The sequence below is a fragment of the Pyxicephalus adspersus genome, chromosome 8 (assembly GCF_032062135.1).
Source record: "Pyxicephalus adspersus chromosome 8, UCB_Pads_2.0, whole genome shotgun sequence".
Taxonomy (NCBI): domain Eukaryota; kingdom Metazoa; phylum Chordata; class Amphibia; order Anura; family Pyxicephalidae; genus Pyxicephalus; species Pyxicephalus adspersus.
The window spans coordinates 45,354,928-45,379,101 of NC_092865.1; the positions used below are offsets into that span (position 1 = coordinate 45,354,928).

A 24,174-nucleotide genomic window follows, 5' to 3' on the forward strand; every position below is an offset into this window, starting at 1 on the left:
CCCACTCATCCATGTCCTGTAGATGTGTTTTGGCCACACAAGTTGGTTTCCTCCTGAGATGGAACCCATATTGTGGACCTCCCTGTACAGTCCAGTTCCTATCCTCAGATTCTTTTCACTCCTTTATTCAGTGGTGGGTCAGGAACTTCCAACCATCATCATGGAAACCAGAATATTCCATCTGAAAGCCTTCAGACCATCTGCAATCTTTCTGCATGGTTGGGTGTTGCATTGGTTGGTCCCATAGGACAATGTGCAGCGTTTTGTCCTCATAGAGGACACTGGATCATTGTCAACGAGCCATGAAATGTACAATCTGATGGAGATGTACAGACAACGGGGACAATTCCAGGTGTAAACCAGATAACCAACAGTGCAGTGTTGTAGAAAATCCATCTGTATGCAGAGGAACAACATTCAATGTCCTTGTAGCATGTGATGGAATAAATCTCAGGATCTTAGTGATACTAGAATAATTGTTAATTTGTTAAAAATACGATCAGCCACCATTTCTACAAATTGTCCCATAAGATATTACTAAAAAGAATATCTAAAGAGGACCTCTGCTGTGGAAACATAAAGGTCAAGCAGAGGACAAAGTCACCCACTTACCCAGTGTTGTTCTGCACCATGTCTCTATGTGCAATCTGCTATTCTGGTAATGGTGGGGCTTTGCTTCTTCAAAGCTGCGTCTCTGGTAGGGTAATGATGAAGAAGTAGCAGATCCATATAATGAATAAAGCAAAAGCAGGGAGATCCTTTGCATTGCAGGTTGTCTGGTGCAGCTTCCCCTCCAGCAAGGAGAACAGTGAGCAGCACAAAAGTGACAACACCAAATCTCATTCCAAATCGGGGGGAAGAGCCTGGGATGACCCCACACTGCAGATTTAAAGCTGTGAGGATACAGAACAGGAAGTGCCCTGATACTTTTTTTATGTAGCGTTTGAGATTCTACATCACAAAAACAACACAACAAACATTTCTAGATGTTTCCAATACGATAGCAGACCTTCGCTGGTGAGGCAAACGGAAATGAATGTAAATGTTTGGACTCCCCCTGTACTAATGAAGAATCCTGATATTGGAGGAACAAGAGAAGGAATAAATGTCTTTAAGGAAATAGAAACAGATTGTTGATGGTTGACAATAATGAGATTTATTGATGGTGTCACAGAGATATATGGGAGCAGATAGGGGTGGGCCAGTGGGGGTGCTTTATATAAACTCATTATAGATAAGAACTAAGATGGCTTCAACTGGTTTTTGCTGCCTTCGTGGTGTTAATAGAATGGAATCCTATCGAGCTGCAGCTGCGCTTGTGGTGTCTTCAGATCTCGGCATGCTGATACTTGTAGTTCGGCGGCAGCTGGCAGTCACTGGGCCGTCTGATTTATAGTTAGCAGGCAGCTCTTGTGTTTATCGTGTAAATAGACGGAGGGTTTTGGGGTCAGGGAAAGCAGCGTTTTAGGAGAGGGTTCGATGGCGAGATTGAGATGTCTGGGGTCGAAGCGGCAGCGCATTGTGTATTTCGCAGTTAACAAGTGATTTCAAGCTGTGTTAAGTGTTCAGGGTGTCAGACGTCGGGGTGCTAAGTGCTGTTAGCATCTAACAAGCTGTCAGTGGGTGTAATTAATCACATGTAAGCAATTAGTTAAGGTTCATTGTGAGACTGCAGCATCTAAACACATCCAATCAATCTACCGCATGTGAACCCCGCAAATATTGCTCTCCCCTTCCCTGGCTGAATACTTCCACCCCCCTCCATCCTGAATGCTGCCGCTTATTCCCCTGTCTGCGTTGTTCCCCCTTATGAGCATTGACCCACCCACCCCTCTCCCTCCTTCTGTGGACCCCCGTTACTCTCTGCTGACCTCTCGCTCCAACTGCTGACCCCAGTCACCCCCTGCTGACCCCTGTCCCCCCCTGCTGACCCATGTCTCCCCAGCCACTGTTATCCTGAATGAACTGAACTGGACAGACGCCCTGGAGAACGTCTTCATTCAGAACCGCCAGGAAGATCCAACACTGCTCTGGCAGGTGTTCGGCAGTGCCACCGGAGTGACCCGATACTACCCAGGTGACTGGTGAAGGGGTAAAGTTCAGTGGGACCTGGGGCACAATAATAGCATGCTAAATGTGTGTTCTGTCTTTACAGCCACCCCATGGAGGGCACCCAGCAAGATTGACCTTTACGACGTACGTCGGCGCCCATGGTGAGTGCCCTCTGAGGGTTTAATTTTTAAATCACATAGTAACCTTTTGCATTTTGAAGTCATTTAGATTTCCATCTGTCTGCAATATTATTTCTGTATATAATCCTTCACTTCCTCCATGTACATCTCTTGCATCTGTGCTTCTCATCATGCTTACAAATGCAGTATATCGCCCCCTCTGGCAGTGGCAACCCTTTATGATTATCAGTAGACTTTATCACCTCTTTATGTTTCTGTTGCCCCCCCCCCCCCCATATCTGCATCTTCTTTCTCGGTTCCCCCATTATTGTCCCCCAGACTGTCTGTCTACCTTACTGCCCCATCTTTCTTTTTCATACTTCTTTTTCATTCTTTCTTTTTCCAATCCCCACCCTTCTCATCTTATCCTTTTCTCTTTCTTCCTCCTCTATTTCCTCCTCCTTCTCGCTCTTCTCCCCTCTCAAATTCATTTTCTCTCTCTTTCCTGCACTCTTTCCTTCATTATCTCCCACCTTATCTCTCCTCCTCCCTCTCTCCCCTTTATTTTTCCTTCTTTCTCTCTCTTTCTCTTCCTCTTTCTCCCCCTCGCTCTCTTTCTTTCTCTCTTTTTCCTTCCCCCTCTCTCACTCTCTCCTGTACTCTCTCTATGACTTTCTCTCTCTTCCCTTCCTTCTCTCTTTCTCTCTCTCCTTCTCTCTTTTTCCCTCTCTCTTCGATGTGCCGCCTGTCTCGCCCCACTTCTGAGCATTGCTGTCCAATTTTCATTTCACGCATCATCGCCGCTGGAGAGTGTCTGGAATAGCAGTGCGGGCACCTGAAGCCGGTGTGTTTGTATGAACCTGTTGTGTGCCACAATGTGATGTATAGATCCAGAACTGTCTCCTTTGTGTTTCTTTTCAGCCGATGATTCTAAAGGATTTTCTAATTTTAAAAGCAGCTCCCAGGACAACTTTTTTGCTTGCAGTGTGAATTTTTAGGTCACTTATTTTTTGAGTAAAGAGCAGAAATCCAAGAGGTCAATCAGCACTCACCTTCCTGTGTGACTGTGGGGGGGCATTAGAGTGTCAGCTCCTCTGTACAGGGACTGATGGGACTGGCTCAGTATTCTCTGTACCTCACTGCGGTATATGTCAGAGCTATATAAATGTAAAATAATAGTGTGTGATTAGATAGAGATGAGTGTCCAATGACTTGCTTTTCTCAGTATAAATGGTGCTGCTGCACATTTCTGTCCGGTACTAAATCATTTCTACATTTGCCAGGTACATCCAAGGCGCCTCCTCCCCCAAGGACATGGTCATTATTGTGGATGTGTGAGTATCAGTGATCTGTGTGAGATTCTGGGTGGCTCCCTGTATCTGTATTCAAAATTTATACTTTTGAAAAATATGAAATACAGACATAAACGGAAAGCTTGAAGAGGGGGCGTATAGACCACAAATGGGTGCAACCGTGGCAAAGGGGTTTCTAAAAAAAAACAGACCAAAATGTGACTATCTTGGGTATTTTTTATGCACAATGAGGTCCACTTACAAAGATCACATTTTATATATTGCTAATTTCTCAATGTGAAATTATTTGCATAGTGGGAGGAGTTTGAGCAGATTCCAGGTGTGAAAGGAGGGGCTTAGCAGTATGGGAATATCCAATCACAGTCCATGAAGGAGGCGGAGGGTGACACAGGTTTGACTTTAGGCTGCCCAAACACAATGACAAATATCATTCTAGGTAATATTATATATTTTCCTGTATTTCACCTGTGATTGTAGCCGTTCAGCTGAAGCTCCATAACAAAACAATAACAATTCCTAATATATAATAAACCAGAGCAGCCAGTCAAGCAGTGAATAATTTCTGATTGGCTGCTACACTGAGCACGTTGCTCGTTTTTCTGCTGTACAACAAGTAAAACGCAGATTCCTAAATGAATATTAAGGATGATTCTGCGGTCCCGCTCCTCCAGTAATGACAGCTATCATTGCCGCGTGTGTTCTATTGATCAGCGGTGAAGGAAGTATTTGTCAATTTGGCTCAGAGTGACTTGTACCAGCTGCACAGGGGGTGTTCAGGGCTGTCCGACATGACTGATAGAAAAACATCCCGGTAATTTACCACCCCCCCCATTCCTTGTCGTTCAGTGCGCCACTTCTCACCTTGCTGTTGTGTCCGCTCTCACCCCAGGAGCTGACATTCAGCCGTGTCACCTCCACTCTCCGTAAAAGCCTTCGGTGCAAAATCAATTTATTTGTCAGGCTTTTCTATGGCGTCAGAAGACAACTTTGTCAAAACAGCTGCAGCAACCTGGTGCTAGATGGCACGAGGCAATAAAACATGGCAGAGATCGGAAGCAGTAATTTATAGGTTGGCATTTTGTCAGTGGCATGGATATGCAATTGCATGGATATGCAATGGATAGGAAAGATGTATGATACAATGGGAATGTTTTTATGTGGCATTTTGCAGTAGTGGCAGTGTGAGCGGGTTGACGCTGAAACTCATGAAGACCTCGGTCATGGAGATGCTGGACACGCTGTCTGATGATGACTATGTGACGGTTGCTTCTGTAAGTAAATTGCATGGGAAACATTTACAATGATGGAGATTGTGATTTACTGAAATATCTCAAATGATACTCTCCCCCCCCCCTTTTTTCTCTGCCTCCCTTTATAGTTCTTGTGAACCTTGTGTCTTTTCCTTCACCTCTTTCCACCCCTTGATCTTCCGATCTCATTTCTCTTCTCCCTCCTTCTCAAGTGACCCCATCTCTCTTCGTTCCATACCCCAGTGCTTTCATCTATTCCTTCCACTCATCTAATAACACCATCTCTTTTCCTGTTCTTTCTGTGGCCCCATCTCTCTTATGCTCTTAAAATGACCTTATCTCACTCCCCCCTTCTCCTTCAGTCACTCTATCTCTTCCAACCCTTTCTCCTTCCATGACTTTGTCTCTCCCCTTTTTCTCCTTCAGTGACCCAATCTCTCTTCCTTTCCACCAGTGACACCATCTCTCTCCCCTGTTCTCCATTGACCCAATCTCTCCCCTCCCCTCTCCTCATCATTTCCCCCCTTTTCCTCCCATGACCTTTTCTTTCACTAATCTCCTCCAATGACCCCAACCCTCTTCTCCTTTGACCCCATATCTCTTCCCTTTCTACTCACGTGACCTCCTTTTGCCTGCAGTGACTCGTCTCTCCTTCCCCTTCTCCGTTGCCCCCAACTCTCTTCATCTTCTCCTCCTATGATCTCATTTCTCTTCTCCTACATTGACCCCATCTCTACCCCTTTTCCATTCCAGTGACCCTGTCTCTCCTTCCCCACCACCATTGACCCCACCCCCCCCTATCCTTCCATGACCCCATCTCTTTCCCATCTAACCTCCCATGACCCCAAAACTGCCTCCCATTGCCCCCAGGAACCCTGTCTCTCCTTTCCCTCCTCCATTGACCTTGTCTCTCTTCTGCTTTTTTCTCCATTGACCTCATCCCCCCCCCTTCTCTTCCAGTGACCCCATATCCTTTCCCACCACCATTGACCCCACTTCTCTTTCCCCTATCTTCCAATGACCCCAACCCTCTCCCCCCTATCCTTCCATACCCAAGTTTCTCTCCCTTTCGTGCTCTGTCCTCATTTACCCCTTCTCTGTGACGTTTATAAGAGTGGAGGGGACAGATATAGCTGACATCAGAGGAATTTCCTTCGGTCTTATATAATGAAGTGAATGTTCTCATCCCCACCAGTTACCTCAAGTCTCCAGAAATTCTGTGGTTTTCTTTCCTCCCCAGTTTCATGAAAAGGCCGAGCCAGTGTCCTGCTTCAAGCAGCTGGTCCAGGCCAATGTCAGGAATAAGAAGGTCATCAAAGAAGCTGTCCAAGATATGGTTGCCAGAGGAACCACCGACTACAAGGCCGGCTTTGAATATGCTTTCAGCCAGCTGCAGAATGTGAGTCTCATCAGGATCATTGTGCCTCCCTATGTTTTCTGTACAATGTAAAATAAGATTCCCAGTGGTGGGCATGGTGGTGGAGGCTGGCATACAAGTCCTGAGCGTTGGCATTGGTCATGTGACCATCCTCCACATGGAGGTCCTGATTTCCCACCACCTGCTATGTTTCTCTCAATCTTCTATCTTCTTCCATATCACAGATAAAGTGATCACAGATCAGATCGGCTGCAATGTTTCCTTTTCCCAGAATGGTATTGTTGTTTCCTGTTGTCTCTTTGTGAAGGAACATACAAATATTCATTGTTTCTACTTCAGACTAATGTCACCCGAGCCAACTGCAACAAAATGATCATGATGTTCACAGACGGCGGGGAGGACCGCGTGCAGGACGTCTTTGAGAAATACAACTGGCCCAACAAAACGGTAACAATCATGTCCATCCATGGGCTCTGTACAGGTTTGGAGTTTGGGGAAATTTCTCTTAATTCTCTCATTGGTACTGATTTGGGGAATTTACCCTGGGCAGGACTGCTGATAACCATCTCCATATACTTATTATAAGGATGCCAGAGTCTGGGGATAAGGATGACCAAACTGGTGCCATGATACACAGGGGTGACAGTGTTAGAGGGGGACCTGCTTTGTACCCCATCCTGAGCTGCATGCTATTGATTGGTCATTGAGAGCAATCATGAGGATCATCTGATGGTGTCTGCATTTTTGCAGTTCGGTATCACCTTCGGTACACTTCGGTATCACCCTGCAGGAGAGGAGGTCATGTGACATTCAGACAGACTTCTCTACAGACCACACCACTCACAGGCAGACCACCCAACAGACCCCTCTGCCTTCTTTAAACAGACAGACCCCCTCCCTCCCAGACAGATTAAATCTATCATGAACAGGCAGATCTCCCCCCCATGGGTCACCATGCTTGTTAGTAAAGTATTTGCCTTACAATACCCCACTTTACTAACAATTATGGTGAGTTCCTTCTATGGATTCAGACTTCCCCCATATTCTCCTATTTTCACACATGATGTCCCTTGTTCTCTCATGATGCTACCAATTCCCCCCTACTTCTATCTAGCCCCTACTGCCCCCACCATGTCTCCTCTTCCTCTAGGTTACCTCCTCTTCCAGAATTCCCCCCCTCCATCATTATGGCAGTTCATGCACACACATAGCCTAGTTATGATTGGCACCCGAAGGAAAATCTCAGAACTTTCGGCAAGAACAAACTTTTAATTTCTCCTTCTAATTAATCCATTTTCAGTGAGTTTTCCTGTTTTCAGAAGAGGTTTTCTCCTTTCATTTATTCATGATGGTCTCTCGCTGAGATTAGCTGGGGAAGTCATCCTGCTTGGCTCTGGGGGGCTGACATGTCGCTCACCGTCCAGATAACGGCTGGGACGCATTACAGCGCACGTGGATTGACAGGCAGCCCGCCAGGAAGTAATATGGAGGACAGACACTTAACATGCAGCCCTGACAGTGTAGAAGAAGAAGGGACAATTACAGGACATGACAGGGCAGATAAAACATCACTGATATCATTATAATGACCGCCAGGGTGACAATGGAGAAACCGCGCTCCTCTGATGTATTACCCGCCGTCTTAAAGTGCCGCACCAGCCACAATTCTGCTCAGCTTACCTCTGGCTTCCAGGAAAAGGCTGATTTACATTTCCAGATCTATATGTAAATGTGGCAGGAGTTTATCAGAACTGAAAATAATTAAAGGTTCTGACCCCGGGGGAAAGGGATTCACGTACGGACAGCTTATTTCCTGTACAATGCCGGCAGCCTCTGCTCAGCCTCATTTAACCTCCAACTGCTGCACACACAGAACAGTACAATGATGCACTTTGAAAATGTTTAAGATACATCCACCTAAATCAGTATTTTAAGGGTTGACAGCCTACACTTCCCATCATTCTCATCTCCCATCTCATTCCTCCTGCTGCATCCTCTGCAGTCTGCTTCAATACCTAACAATCGAGGACGTTGCTGTCCAGGTGTGCTTTCCACTTTGCAGGGATTTCAGCTCATACTTCATACTTCCCTGCTTTTGTTCTGTAGATAATAAAATCTGTGGGGGCTGAAACCCTGCAAGTGCTGCATTAAAAGGCCCACTGTGTCACATGATCAAATACAGAATTTCCTGGCCAGATTTCACTTCCCATCCTTAAAACAGGAATTCAGAAGAGATCTACCCAAAGCAAAGAGAACCTCTAAGATTGTTGTCATCAGAACAGATGTGCAAATTGGAGGATTTCTTCTCTATTCCTGTCCTGGTAGCAACTTTTGTTTTAGATATTCTCATCTTTTCCTGTTCTGGAGATAACAGGACAAAAAAAGGTGAATCTTCCAAGAGGGTCTAACCATCCACAAGTAAAGTTGTGACTTTACTTTCTCACTTTGTTACAATGTTGCATTTCTCTCGCTATTTTACTTTTTGAGCATTATTTATAAATTATTCCGCTATCAATTTGTTCATAATATTTATTTCCTGTTGTGACTATTTTGTTGACCACTAGGTGGCAGACTGAATTATTGTTTTAGTAGAACTGAAAAGAGACAAATCTGTCAGTGAATTTCAGACGAATTGACTGGGGGAATAATTTATAAATAAAACACTTTATTGTTTTCATAGATAACATATACCGTTAGAAATGGATATTTGGGTTACTGGAAAGTGACATTTCCAAATATTTTAGCAACCATGGTGGGTTACAGATCCATCCTCCCCAGGGGGCATCACACTGGGCTGTATAGCATGTGGCGACCAATGGCAGGTGACTATTAAATATATATTGCCACCTGAATAAGGTTTGCAGATCCTACAAAGCAATGTGATTGGATGATCCTCCAATACATCAATACTGGACACTGGTTTGATCATTGATGACATTTGATACCTTACATTGATTTTCAGGAAAAGAACCACCATACTGTCATTGTATTGTCACAACTGTTATCTTGTCATTTCACCCCTCTCATTGGTTCTTTGTCTTGCAGGTTCGCGTTTTCACCTTCTCGGTTGGTCAGCACAATTATGATGTCACCCCCCTGCAATGGATGGCCTGTGCTAATAAAGGTGAGTGAAATTCTCCTGTGGTGTCACCATTGATACATTGGACCTAATTTAATAAAGCTCTCCAAGATTGGAAAAGATAAACTATCATCGGCAAACCTGGAATGGATTTCTTGAAATCATTTGGCAATTTTTTTAAAATTTTGCTTCAGATACATTCCAGGTTTTCTGTATCACCCAGGTTCTCCCATAATCCTCTATCCTTTCCAGTCTTGTAAATTTATTAAATCAGTCTTACTGGGTCACATTGTATTCCTTGGAGTGCTACATATTCCAGAAGCTGAAAAAATGCACTTCAAGGATGTCTAAATACAAAAATATAAAATACAGGTATCCAGCCTGTAATTGTGGTGGCTGCATTAGTTTTCCTTTTTTATAAAGTACATTTTTTAACAGAGCACTACTTGCTGATCCTGATAAAGTGCAGGGTCCTTGTCATTTCCTGTGCACTGAACTGAAATGTTCTCAGCTTCCCCAGCTGTCTTCTGTAGGCTATAAAATACATTCTTGTTAAATCATGGAGAATATTTTCTATTACAAATCCTGTCCTAGGGTGACAGCGCTCCCCCATCCTCAGATACAGTGCAGTGCTGTCATCCTAAGAAGGGAAATGTGTGGCAGGATCACCAAGCAAAAACAAGAGGGAAAAAATAAAACTAATGCAGTGACTTTTCAAGTTTCACTTTAATTACCTTCATAACAGCATAGAGCACAGAGTGACATCATTGTGACACATGCCTGTATATATCTATCACCATATTTATCTTTTTTTTGTGGGGGCGGGAAGGAGTGATACTCAGGGTTGCTGATATACCAAAATTATATAAAACTCTTCTTGTTATATTATTTTGATTTCTCTTTGTTCCCAGGTTATTATTTTGAAATCCCGTCCATCGGAGCAATTCGGATTAACACTCAGGTATGGGGAGCAATTCTGAGAAGATGAGATTATTTATCAGCTGATACAAAGGTCATCAATATTGTGTAAAGTGCAGGAACCAATCACTGCAGACAGAGCAATGACACGTGGTTGCTGATTGGCTGCTGGGCTGATTGCTCTCTATATATTGTTCTGCAGACAGATTGGGTGTTGTTTGTTGGTAATAAATATAGAATGGGTTCAAGGGCTCCCTAGGCAATCTTATTTCAGTGTTTGGTTGATGCTGGAGAGCTGAAACCCCCCAATAATCTCTTCTGTCCCTTGGAGGCTCCATTGGTGAGCTCTGAATCCCCAGGTCTTTACCTTTGCTGTGTCCAATATGAGGGCTCCGACCACCCCTCTGCCAAGTATCTGTGTCTGTACCCCTGTTGTGCCCAATATGAGGGGTTCTTACCACCCCTGTGCCAAGTATCTGGCTCTGTACCCCTATTGGGCCCATTTTTAGCAGTTCCCACTATTCCTTATTTATATTAACTTATATAATGGAGAATGTAACAGGAGGAGCTGGGATGCCCGGGGTGGGTGGGCCCCCAGGGTGTCCACAGGAGATATCCATGAAGAGTCCCCCAGATGCCAGCAGACTCTGTCCATTGCTGAAATGACATGAGCTGCCCCTTTAATTTGTATTGTGTTTCAGGAATATCTCGATGTTCTTGGGCGCCCTATGGTGCTCGCTGGGAATGAGGCCAAGCAGGTTCAGTGGACGAACGTTTATCAGGACGCCCTGGTGAGTACCCAGACACGGAAACCCCTTTAAAGAACAGACATAGTTTGGAAATTTGTGACCCCAGGCTTCATTTTGCTTTTATTTCCTTGCAGGGGCTGGGCTTGGTGGTGACGGGGACACTTCCGGTGTTCAATCTGACAACGGACGATTCTGGGAATCCAGGAAAGGTGAGATATTGGGTGCCAGTCATTTTTTCTTCAACCTGTTTCATCCCCTATTTACAAAGAGCGACACTAATCAGCCTGATAAATAAATCAAAGCAATCAATGTTCTAATCTGAGAGCCACCACTGACTGGGGAGAGGTCAGATATATGTCAGGGTAATATGGGTACAATTCCACTTGTTTTATACAGAAATCCAATGAGCTCCTAACTTCCTGTTGGGTCTGTCAACAATGCCTGTGCTGCATCCCATACCTGAACTGTGTTGTCAGCCTTATATGATTTCTCCCCTCTCTACAGAACTCCTCCCCCTACATGTATGTATAGAATATTTTCCCAGCAGAACAATGACACCCAACAGCCTGGGAGATGGAGTTCTGGGGGTGTGCCTATAGTACTGACTTCTCAGGAGCTGCAAGAATTTTATAAGCCTGGTGATAGTGTCATCGGGGTAATAAAGCTGTTTTATGAATGAATATTTTCTACGATGGAGAAATGAGGAAGGTGTGGTGGTAATAATCAGACATATACTTTTATATTACTATTTATATTATGTTTCTCTGTATGAGTTCTTCCAGGCTCTCATTGGGTGATTGGTATTTTGGAAGTATGAGGTGCAGCTTTCACCTTCAAAAGCCTCCATTGTAATCCCCCCCCCCCCCCCCCATTTACTTCAGGTCAGATTCAGCTCCCAACACCTGGACACCTCCTCTACCCCCAGGTTGGGTTCAGATTATATCACCAGCACTGCGCTGCACAAAATATGTCTTTTATTGAACCAAAGGGCATTTTACAAATAATGCAATAATTTAGAAGCTCACCAAAAACTCCTTTATCAGATATCACATATGCCTTGATGAAGTCCTGCGTGACCCCTGAAACGTTGCGCACATTTTTGATGACTTGCACAAGGATGCAATTAATGATGCGTTTTACAGTGATCACATTGTGCTGGAGATATTTTCTGCAGCTGATGCCATTCACTGGCCCTTGCAGCTCACCACGGAGGAGGACAGGGTCGGTGTGCTATTAAGTTGTATTGTCCAGGTCTGGCATGCTGCAGCTGCTGGTGGTGAGAAATCAAAGCATAATATTTCAGGTCCCACATACATCACAGTTGGATTTGCACTAAAATGCCTCCAAAATGCACCGGGGAAACGTGCCATGCGTGTTCATGACTCCATTCCCATACATGCGATTGGGGATCCCCACTTGTCAGTTTTAACCCCTTTATGATCAGGAAATGGCTGTAAATAAATTACACTTTTATTTTTTAGTTTCAGGTGAAATTAGGGGATTTGAACCCCACTTTACCCAGATTTGGTATTCATCTCTAAATTGATCTCTCATTCTCCTCCTGCAGAGTCGGCAGAACCAGCTCATTCTGGGTGTGATGGGCATCGATGTGGCATTGGAAGATATCCAGAAGCTGATGCCGCAATACAGTGTAAGTTCAGCCAAAGGACGCCGCGTGCTGGGATCAGATGATCAGATTCGGGGGGTGAATGTCTGAGGGGGGGGGGGGGGATCCGTATTGTGCAACAGCGTTTTTGTAAGATGGAGAAGTAACAATTTTAATAAACAATTTCTTTTCTCTCTTAGTTGGGTGCCAATGGATACATGTTTGCCATCGATCTGAACGGATATGTTCTGCTCCACCCCAACCTGAAGCCACAAGTAAGACTCCTCACCTTTGATAGGCTATATGTTAGTACAGTGGTGTCAATAGGGGGGTGCAGACCACAGTGGGTGATGCCATCATAGGGCAGGTGAATAGACAGTCATGTTGGTGTCACCCGGCTTGCAGATAGCAGTATGTATTGCAAGAAAAGAACAGTGTCTGTTGGAGTGATCCCCAACTTACGTTACAATTATGGATGGGGGGGCGGCAATGACACTGGTAGGGGGAGAAGTGACAGTGAAGGTGGATGGGGTGGTTAATAGTTCTGACACCAGTTTAAGGGGAATAATTTTTACAAATGGTGGGCTGACAGCTTAAGTTACTGCACTAGGTGCCACCAACCCTAGTGACACATGTAATTTCTGATATGACATTTACATCTCCCATTATTTCTTATTCCTTATTTTCATCTTATATAGTTAATCACAGATTTTAACAGCTGCTCTCATATTGGTGATCTGTGACAACAGGAATTATTCTTTCTTATTAAAGAGAACCTCTAATTTTTTAAACATCCATTCCACCTGCAAGGGGTGGCCTGTTTTTTGCTTTTCCTGCCCATGATTGGATGGTTTCTGGCAGACCTGCCTTCTGTATGTATCGGTGTAATTTGGATTGTTTCCTCTTTTGTTTTCAGGTCATCAACTTCCAGGAGCCGGTCACTCTGGATTTCCTGGATGCCGAGTTGGAGGATGAGAATAAAGAAGAGGTGAGTGCATTTATATTTATATATAGGGTCATCTACATTATTCTAACTTTCCCGAATGTCCAAAATCTCCTTTTTGTTGTGTTTACACACACTGGATGACTCCTTGACCTTAATAGGACCATTCATGTATATGAGCTGCAAATGCATGAATGTGCTCTTCTGTTGCATCTTACCATGTGTTGCCAAATAATTTTATTGGGATGCCTAATGAACCACAGCAGTGCAAAAATCCAACCTTTGGTACATGCAGCATCACAATACTGCCATGCAGCTCAGTATGCTGCAGAAGGTGCATTTGAGGCTGCTGTTGAGAATATTGCACCACACATATGTGAACAGAGCAAAGCTAAGTATGTTCAGGGTGCCAAGGCACATAGATGGAACAAAACCTCAGGAGCTGCCAGTAGAGTCCACAGCACTGTGAACTTGTCTGCACCCTGCAATATAGAGAGCAGCACATCTGCAGACCACGACTGGCAACAATAAGAGAGCAATCTGTTCAAAAAGACATGTCAATGTTTGGGACCAATCAAGCTCCAAAAACATCAGTAAAGCTGGGTAAAATTGTACCATCCATTCAGCTTATTACCGTCCACCCACAACTGAATTCTTTGAGATCTTGTTAAAGGGGAAACCCGGTAGCAGTCGGCATTGATGGTGTCCTGAGATCTCTTCGGTACTTCGGTACTAAACCACACAATCTCATATTGCCTCATAGTCAGAGGTCTCCATAGTGCTGATTATTCCTTCTCATAATCCTTTTTCCTTTTATCAGATCCGCCGGAAGATGATTGACGGGATGGAGGGACATCAGCTTATCCGAACCCTGGTGAAGTCATTGGATGAGGTATAGCTGAGCTCTATGGAGAGACAGGCACAGCTTTGATTGGTCTGTGGGGTGGACAGTGCCCCTGGGTCTGGGGGTGGACGGGGCCCAAACTGTGACCCTTGTTGGGCATCACAAAGGGGGCTGTCAGAGCCCTGAGACTGTCTGTTGGTCTTCAGCAGACGAGATCTGGTATCTGCCCTCCACACACTATGCAATCCTCAAGAACTAAAATACCAAATAGGAAAAAAATAATGTGTGTGTAGTGTGAATAAGTGTCATGTGATACGAGTAAACCACGCCCACCGCGTCCAATACGTAGATGGAATGAACGCTTAATGTTATCCACTTATCAAGATACAATTCTATTTTTAAATATCTTCTCTTCCAGAGATACATTGACGAAGCTGACCGGACATACACATACGCACCAATTCACAGTACAAATTACAGGTAAGGCAGACGCACCCCGCACGTATCGCGTGAAATGATTCACAGTCCTGGGGGAATGCAGAGAATAGTGCTGGGAGAGGGTCAATCCAATTTGACGATGTGTGCTGTATGCATGCCAGCAAGCAGTGGAATTCCCATGATCCTCTGCTGTCTGAAAGGTCTGATGATTTACTGCCACCTTCAGGATTAATTGAGCATATGTACTGACAACAATAAAAAGGGTTTATGTATAGCTTTCATCCAGGATTGTCTCAACGTTCACCCAAGAGTCACCCATTTTTCTGATAAATTGAGAAAATGGGTAAATGTTACTTACCAACCACAAGGGGCAGCACTGAGGAGAAGCAGATTTTGCCACTGTGTCCATTCGTGTCAACTAATTGAATCGATAGGTGAAGCTGTGTACAGATGTTAGATAAAAGACATTTTTAACAAGCGTGCTCATGGAATGATGTCACAATTACGATTCCATACATACAATGCACACATTCACGATCTCTGCAAATCTGATGTGATGATAAGGACATCGCAGATATGTCATCTGACTGCTGGCAGTGCATGTGTATTTCTATAACAGACTATTTACTGTCTGGTGACATCTTTTCACCCACCTGGCAATGAATGATAATCACCTGAATGAATCTGCCAGGCTGGATCACTTTGAGAAATTACAATTTCTGACGATCAGTCAGGATTGTTTTTTGGAAGCACATTTATCTAGATTCTTTATGGGTTTACAGAATGCAGAATTGGAGCTACACGAGACAGTGGATCATGCTTGTGTGTTCACAGGGCCGCTTATAGGGAATGTGATCAGGTGACAACAAAGGGGGACAATTAAGAGACCGAGTATTGTCACCTTATAGCAGGAAGTACCTAAGCAATGACCATTCTGGCGGGATCAGCAGAGATTATTTTAATGAAAGCTGCAGATTTTTAACCTGTTGAGTCCAATTGGAGAAGTCAGTGACACAAAGCAAGCGTTTATACATGCCAGATTTTAATTTCAGGATTTAGCAGTTAGAAATTGTAGCTCCATCATTAACATTTTCATTATTGATTGTGATTAATAATAATTAAATGTGACCATTTCACACTTGTACCCTGTGTTTTAAAGGGGCCCTGTCACCATCATAGAAAGTCAAATTCCCACAGGCCTGTCACACGAGCCATGCTCGATGTGAGTTATATACAGAGATGTAAATTCTTTGTCTGTCGAGTCAAAGAAAGGAGAAAGAATTGAATTTTTTATATATGATGATAATGATTAGAAAAACCAATTATGAAGTACAATCTGACAGGGTCTCTTTAATGCTTGGGAGGTGCAGTGTGAGCTATGTATATGCATGTGTACAGTAGATGGCTGCTGAGCTGTGAACAGATAGTAATGGTATTTTCCCTTCTCCTTTTGTTCCTTTTCCAAATCACCCATCATTCTCATCCTTTCCTGTACAACCCTCATTATCATTCTCTGTCCATCCCTTCTCTTTCTTATCCTTACTCTTCCCCCCAACTATTCCTGGCCTTTCCTCACTTCACATTTTCCTTATTTCCTTTCTTGCTTCCTCCCTCACTTCCTTCTCTTTTTCGTTCCTTTCCTCCTTCCTTCTTTCCTTCCACTCCCTCCCTCCATATTCTCTGTCTCCCTTTTTTTCTCCTGCAATCTCTTCTGGCTCTTTCTGTTCCCGGCAGCCTGGGTCTGGTTTTACCTCTGTACAGCTCCTACTACCTGCGTGCTAATCTCAGTGATCAGATCCTCCAGGTGCAGTGTAAGTTCCCTTTGGCTTGTGTGTCCCCTGATTAGCCCCCTTTTCCTGTTCCCCTTGGCTCATGCCTGCCCCTGCCATCCCCCAGGTTTGTCATTGTTTAGAGGGGAGGGATATGTCTGGGGTGAGGGCAGAAGTTGGCGCAGCATGCAGAGCCTGGCAGACATTAGCTGCCTGGGAGGTGTGCATGTGACTTCTCCTTTCATCGGAATCATGATGAGTGTCTTTCAGTTTGATTCATTCAGATTAATCTCTGGATCAGATGCTGCTTCTGTCTCTTTCTTCTGCTGTCTTTCTGACTTTCTTTCTGCATACTCTGTAGTCTTATCTACTCTGCAATATTCCTGCTCTGTCTTTCTTCTTGCTTCCTTCTCTTCTTCTCTGTCTTCTCCCTCTACTTTTTTTATGCTATTTTCTTGCCTTTTCCTCTTCTTTCCTCACCTGTCATCCTGACTCTACCTTCCAAATGCTGTTACCCTCTTCCTGCTTCTTCTCTATTTCTGCCTCTATTCTCTTCTCCTTTTCTGCCTACCCATATCTCTTCTTGTTGTCTTTTTTCCTTTCTATTTCTTCTCTGTTCCCACCTATTCCTACTTTTTGCCTTTCCTTTGTCTGTTTTTCAGCCGCCTCCCTTCTTTCATCTTTTACCTATTTTTGCCTCTGCATACTTCCTACTTCTTATCTTTGGTTGCTTCCTCCATTTTCCTTACTTTCTGCCTCTTTCCTCCTCCTCTCCCTTTTCTACCTTTTCTTATTTTGGATTTATCCCTCTGGCTGCTTCCTCTCTTTTCTTGCCTTTCCTTCTTCCTGCCTGTTCTCTCTTTCCGCCCCTTCCCTGTTCTCGCTTTTCTTTTCTTCTTACCTCTTCTCTCTTCCTGCATCACCCTACACCTTTTCTTTTCCTGCCTTTCCTTTATTTCTGCTACTTCTTTCTTCTTACCATTTTGCCTTCCTTTTGACTCTTCTTGCTTCTTGCCAGTTCCATTTTCCTACTCCTTCTCCTTTTCTTTTACTGTTCTCTTCCTCCCTTTTATTCTTCCACTCATCTCTCTCTTTCTGCCTCTTCCATTTCTCAGCTTTTTCCCTGTCTCTATCTTCCCCCCATTTCTGTTTCTTCTCTCTTCTGTCTCTTTATTATTTATGTTTTTTCTCTCCACCAGCCTTTTCCTTCATACCAACTTCTCTGCCTTTCTTTCACTTCCTACTCCCAACCTCATCTCCACATTGCTATTAGTTCCCTCTCCCTTTTCCTCTTTCTTCCTGCTTTATCTCTCTTCCTGTTCCCTCTTGTTTCCTATTCTCTGTTTCTGCCTCCTTCCACTTTCTACTTCTTCCCAATATTCTTTTTCATGTCCCTTACCTATTCCTGCCTTTTTCTTCTCCCAGCCTTTTTTTCCTACTTCTTACCTGTTCCTACCACCTGCCTGGCCTCTTTTGCATCCTCTTCTCTGTTCCTGCTTCCTTCCACCACCTCTCCTTTGCTGTTTCTTTACTTTTCCTACTTATTTTCTCTTCCTGACTCTTCCTTCTTAATGCTTCCCTTCTTCCTACCTTTACATTTTCTTCTTCCCTCTCTGTATGTATCTCACTCTCTTTTACTTTCTCCTATGTATCTCTTATATTATCACCCTCTTGCTCCTTTGTATCACTCTTTATTCCTGGCTCTCTCTCCTCACTCCTTTTCTTCCTGTGTTTCTTCTTTATCTTTGCCCCTATCCTTGTCTCCCCCCCTCCCCTCTCTCTCCCTCTCTCTCTCTCTCTCTTTTCTCTCCTTCTCTTTCTCTTCTTTTTCTCTCTCCCTCTCTCTTCTTTCTCTTTTCTCTCTCTCTCTCTCTCTGTCTCTCTCTCTCTTCTCTCCTTATCTTTCTGTTCTTTTTCTCTCTCTCTCTCTCTTCTTTCTCTTCTCTCTCTCTCTCTCTCTCTCTCTCTCTCTGTCTCTCTCTCTCTCTCTCTTCTCTCCTTATCTTTCTGTTCTTTTTTTCTCTCTCTCTCTCTCTCTTTCTTTTTTCACCATTTCTCGTTTGCTGCTTATGTTTCATGGTGTTTCTTGCAAGATTTATTTTCTATTCAGTTTTTGGTTTTCAGTACAATTATGAAATACAATATTTTTATTCAATCCGCTCTTGAATAAAATATTGTTTGTAATGGCTCCTCCTTTCCACCCGTTCCTCCTTTTTCTTTTGTGTTCTTTTTCTTTGTGTTGTTTTTCTGGCTCTCTGGTGGATTTTCACAGATCCAAACAAGAAAACTAAGGGCAAGTATAATCCAGCAATAGATCTTCCTGCCCCCTCACTACCCACCACCACCCGCCTGCCTGCCCACCCGCCCGTCTCCCTGCCCGTAATGCCTACTACCACCTCAGATCCTGTCACTCCTCCTCCTGTCTGTACCCCTCTGTCACCTCCTAGGAGGACTCCCATCCCTTCCTCCTGTGTTATGACCATGTGGGATAAAGTGGGACCCTTTCATGTCTTTCACTCTCCTTCCCTTCCCTGTTCCTGCCTTCTCTGATCCCCTCAATGAAAGACGGTCTCCAGAGGAGCCACCAGAAGCGGTGTATATATATATCAACCAAATATATATATATATATTTATATCTTAAGTGTGCGTGTGTACATGACAATGGCTGGTTTGTACGCCCTGCGCTACAATGGTAATTAAGGGGTTAAATCAGACAAGTATTGTGGTACCCTCCTCTGTGTTCCTTCGTCCCCTATCCTGTATAAAGACAAAGTCTTTGTCTGTCGTCTTCCTTCCTGTCACCTCCCAACTTTGTGTGAAATGTTTTTTTTTTTTCCACTTTCTCATTTTCTCCCTTTTTTTTATATTGTTTTCTTTCCAGTGCCCAAAATCTTTTTCCTGTTTCTGTTCCAGATACCCTTCAATGTGTGCAACCCACCAAACCTTTCAATGTTCTCAGCTATAATCTTCTCTATACCCTTCTGTGTTCCAAATTACCAACTTGTGTGTGCTAAAACCCCAAAGTGCTCCATTATTTTCCTCCTACTTATGTTCCTTATTCCCAATGTGTTCAAGGTTCTTAGCTGTGTTTTGCACCTTCTCAATGTGCCCTATCCTCTCCATTCTTAGTTCCTCTTGATACCCTCCTGTATCTCCTTTCTCTTTCCCCTTAGTTTTTGACTTTTTAAGTCTCCTAGTCCCTCAAATCTTTTCTAGTATATTATTTTCCAGCTGTATAACCTAATCATGAATCTCCAAAGTCCTCTGACTTAATGTTCCCCTTGGACTCCTTCTCTTTGTTTTCAACATTCCCATCATTGTGTTCTGGTTCTTGTTTTCTCTTTCTTCATTCCTACGTTTTTTCTTTCTTCCTAAGTATCTCTTCCTTCTTCCTTCCCTTCTTCTTTTTTGTTCCAGATTATTGATATAGTATCCTAACCCAATGAAAAAGAGCATCCTTTTTATACAATGGATACTCCAAGAACCTTTGTGTTTCTTGTTCCTTTCTTTTCCTTTAAGTGTCCTCATATTGAAGACCTCATTCTCTTTCTGTTAAGATTCTCAGATGTTTCTTATCCTAAGTTTTTCTGTCTTAACTGCAAAATGTCCATTGTTTTTTCTGCTGATTGTCTCCTCCCAATACTTGGGCCTTCTTACCATTCCTATAGTAAAACACAAATATCTTTCCTTCTCTTAAACCATTATGATCATTTACCTCCTTAACATCTTTCCTGATTATGTTCTGAATTTCTTTATCATTATACAATATTTGTCCCTGTCATCCGCAGTTTATAAGTTCCCTTACAGTTTTATTTTAATGTTCTTTTAATTTCTTCATCTTCCATTCTCTCTCCTGTAATCTCATGTGAACCTTTCACCCCCCTCCCATGTCTAAATTTACAATTTGACGTTTAGTCCCAGATTGATTCTATTGTTTGTTTTTCAAGGTTCTGACTCTTACTTCAAGTTCATAGTGTTTTCATCCACCTAATATTTGAAGTTCCATTTCCTTGTATATTGAATTTCTAAATATTTTCCTTTTACCCAAATCCCACCCGTGTAGATCTTATTATTGTCCTCTCCTAATTCCTACTTTTATTTGTTGATCTCTTTATCCTCTCCTGTTGTCTCCTCCTGATTCACCTTTTTGGAGTTGATTTCTTTATTATCTCTTCCTCAGACTCCATACCCTTTTTGTGTTGCCCTCCTTACTCCCTCTGTATTATCTTCCCGTAATTCGAGAGACCCCCTACTTGTTCCTTGTTGGTCTCCTGCCCTCCTTCTTTTTATCTCTTTCTGAGACTCCCTTCCTATTTTGTGTTGATGTCCTCACCCTCATCCTTTTCCCTCCTGAGACTCCTCACCTTTTGTGTTTCCAGTTTCCACCTGTGTTTCCCTTTCCCCCCACACTTGTCTTTTTACCCTCCTCTGCCGGGTGCCTCTCTCTCTCCACCTCACCCCTCATTTGCCTTGCTGCCTCTCCTTCCTGTACGGCCACTTGCGATGGAGTTGTGGCCTTCATCTAGTTATCATGAATGGGTATTAGCTACTGATGATGTATTGTTCCCTTTCCGTTTACCTCTTCACTCCTTTCCCAACCTCTCTTTCATACACAAGCTGCTAGGGGGCAGTTCTGAGTCAGTCCAGACAATATGGGGGCTTATAGAGAATTGATCTTGGGGTAGATGGAGGGGTGGTTGCTGTTCAGTCAGTGAGGTGATGGTATGATTGTCCAGGCCAGGACTGACCCCTGCAGCTTCTGTTTGACCTTCAGTGAGCCCGTAATGGCAATGCTGATAATAGAATGATAGTGTCCTGTTTCCTTTCCTCTCCTTCCCTTCCTACCATCGCTTGTCCGTCCCCTACCTCCACCTCTGATCAGAAGATTACAGTTGAACCAGTCGCGGTCCCCATCCCACCCCACAGCTGAGCACCCCAGTGCATTGTGGGTGGTAAATTTATGGGGCCCCTTTTTGCAAAAAGTCAATTAGCTTAAATTGTCTCCAGTTTCTGATTACATATATATGTATATATATATTCACATGTCTTGAGCCTTACTAAGATTTAGGAAGTCACCTTGACCTTTTTTTACGCCCTTCCAGTCCCCCACAATGCACTGTGCCTCCTGTCTGGGTGGGTGGCGCGAGTTTGGATTGTCTTTCCTGGGTCCCCCGGTGTGGCTTCCAAGGTGCCTGAGCTCAGATTGTCCTGTAACCCCCAGAATGGTGCAGCTGAGTTTTTCTCCACACATTTTGCATGTGAACACCACATACAACATAGATATCAGACATGGCCACCTACCTCCTCCTGCAGGCAAACAACACCACACAGCACACACTGCTGAAAATAGCCACCCAGAGCCCTGGAGGTAAGTTATCCACATGTATGGGGTGTCCAGGAGAGGGGAGAAATAAAACATAATAACATAAAAGGGAAACTGAACAAGTGATCATTGGTATTACAAGATAAAACCTGCAACACATTTCATGTCTTCAGCAGTCACGTGATCTCACCAGATACCCCTAAAGCTTTGATCACATAGTTGCAGAGAGTAAAAAATTGATAAACTATGCATCATTGTAATGCACCACAACACAAACACTAAACTGCCCCCAAACCTTCTTTTCAGTATCAGGCAAATTAGTTTTGGTCATTTGTTGTAGAGTTTCTCACCTGGAAATTCTATGAACACTTCCTGTAGCAGGCTGACAGCACTAAGATAATTGCCCAGCAATTATCTGCAGAGTTGTCAGCCTGCTATGAGCTTTCATTCAGATGACCTCTGTATCAGGTCTATCAGATAGGAAGCCAAACAACCAACTTTAAAAGCTCTCATGGCAGCCTGACAACTCTTCTGCTAATTGGAAGGCATTGGCACATGTCAGCCTGTCTTATGGAAGTTTGTTACTTCTTACAATAAAGAAATGCCGCAACCACAAATCTGATTTGCTTAAAAAAAACTGTTTATAGTGAAATTTAGACATTTCCACATCCTGAAAAAAAGATTCATCCAAGAAAATTTAGAAAATACGAGAATATCATCATATAAATATAATATGATATGAAAAGGTCTTTGGGTTTGCTTTCATCTATGAGTGATTTTTGTATTCTTGGAGGAAATCTTCTTTTATCATTTAATACACGATTCTACATCACTTAACACTGATCGACCCTTCGAGCAGATGGATGATTAAATCGAAGCTCCAGGTGAAAGAACCTCCTCCATCTATCTATATAATTACCATAAACTGTAATTCAGCCTGAACTCCTCTCCAGCTTCTGCCAGAACTACGTCCTGACAACAGCCAAACACGACAATTTGTAGACATTGAGACTGGAAAACCCAGACCAACCCCAACCCCAGGTACAATGCTCTGCTAAAAGAGGGTCATTGTTACATCAAAATACATCACAGTTTATGCAAATCTCAGCTGAAAATGTTATTATACATTTATATAGCTCTGACATATACTGCAGTGCTGTACAGAGAACTCTGGGCCAGTCCTATCAGTCTCTGTACAGAGGAGCTGACTCTCTAATGTCCCCCCACAGTCACTATTATTATATGTTTTTATAGCTCTGACATATACTGCAGTGCTGTACGTAGAACACTGGGCCAGTCCCATCAGTCTCTGTACAGAGGACCTGACACTCTAATGTCCCCCCACAGTCACACACTATTATTATACATTTATTTAGCTCCGACATATACCATAGTGCTGTACAGAGAACACTGCGCTAGTGCCATCAGTCCCTGTACAGAGGAGCTGACACTCTAATGTCCCCCCACAGTCACATACTATCATTATACATTTATTTAGCTTTGACATATACTGAAGCGCTGCACACAGAACCCCGAGCCAGTCCCATTATCTGGGTTTTGGTATCATTCTACACACAATGAAATGGCTCCCATGTTATATTCTGGTGACCTACATTTCACATCTCTGATACTGGTGGATTCACACTTTACGTGTCTGATTACACAAAGTTCAGACACTGAAAATGCTGATTAAGTTGTTCTAGTTACAATCTGAAAATTACTAAAGTACCTATAAAAGTGCAAAACAAACACTTTTTTAGCACATTGTAATTCACATAAAAACCACAAGAATGTGAAATAGGAGAAAATGAAAAATGGCAAAGAAAAGCCATAAATCATCTCACTTATAGGCGATGGGAAATCAGAAATGTCAGCTGATTCGTTTTATTTTTGGCATTGTATAATTCAAGCTAAACTGTAGCAAAACATGTTTTCTTAGTGGTTTATATTTTTAGGACATTCATATTGGATTGAGAGATGAGGGGTGAGAACCTCCTTCAGGTTTTTTGGTTGCCTGGTCCCCATTTGGGAGATCCCCCATTCTTTCTGTACAGGTGACATCTGAAAGGAGATGTCTGATTATGGTTAATGGAACAGAAAATGAGGAAAAAATCCTCCACCCTATTTATAACGTTCTATTTATAATGTGTACCATCTAGTTTAATGTCACCATATGTAATGTATATATAGAACACTGGGTGGCGCTGTCCCAGCAATGAATTGAACAGTTTTGCTTGGCTGAAAGTTTTATATCTCTAATTTTCTGAAAACTTTTAAATATTCCTTCAAATATGTGAATTGGTCAAAGGGTAATTTTTAAAATGCAGAAAATCACCAACCCAACACAGACTGTAAGACTGGCAGGGCTTGCTGAGACTTGTTGTTCACAGTGG

The 24,174-nt window shown here is 43.2% G+C and overlaps 1 protein-coding gene across 4 annotated transcripts in view; it reads left to right on the top strand.

Moving 5' to 3' along the window:
* Positions 1–24,174, top strand: part of CACNA2D2 (calcium voltage-gated channel auxiliary subunit alpha2delta 2) — a 129,297-nt gene that overhangs the window by 90,111 nt on the left and 15,012 nt on the right. For 2 of the 4 annotated variants that reach the window (XM_072420376.1, XM_072420375.1), the window contains exons 7-23: positions 1,946–2,077; positions 2,156–2,213; positions 3,455–3,505; positions 4,656–4,755; positions 5,975–6,133; positions 6,452–6,559; positions 9,158–9,236; positions 10,103–10,152; positions 10,811–10,900; positions 10,993–11,067; positions 12,426–12,509; positions 12,665–12,739; positions 13,381–13,452; positions 14,228–14,299; positions 14,670–14,731; positions 16,424–16,500; positions 18,731–18,751. In XM_072420376.1, coding sequence (XP_072276477.1) covers positions 1,946–2,077; positions 2,156–2,213; positions 3,455–3,505; positions 4,656–4,755; positions 5,975–6,133; positions 6,452–6,559; positions 9,158–9,236; positions 10,103–10,152; positions 10,811–10,900; positions 10,993–11,067; positions 12,426–12,509; positions 12,665–12,739; positions 13,381–13,452; positions 14,228–14,299; positions 14,670–14,731; positions 16,424–16,500; positions 18,731–18,751 — 1,365 coding nt within the window. The remainder of the gene's footprint in view (positions 1–1,945; positions 2,078–2,155; positions 2,214–3,454; positions 3,506–4,655; positions 4,756–5,974; positions 6,134–6,451; positions 6,560–9,157; positions 9,237–10,102; positions 10,153–10,810; positions 10,901–10,992; positions 11,068–12,425; positions 12,510–12,664; positions 12,740–13,380; positions 13,453–14,227; positions 14,300–14,669; positions 14,732–16,423; positions 16,501–18,730; positions 18,752–24,174) is intronic. The other 2 variants (XM_072420379.1, XM_072420378.1) reach the window with 1 other exon arrangement.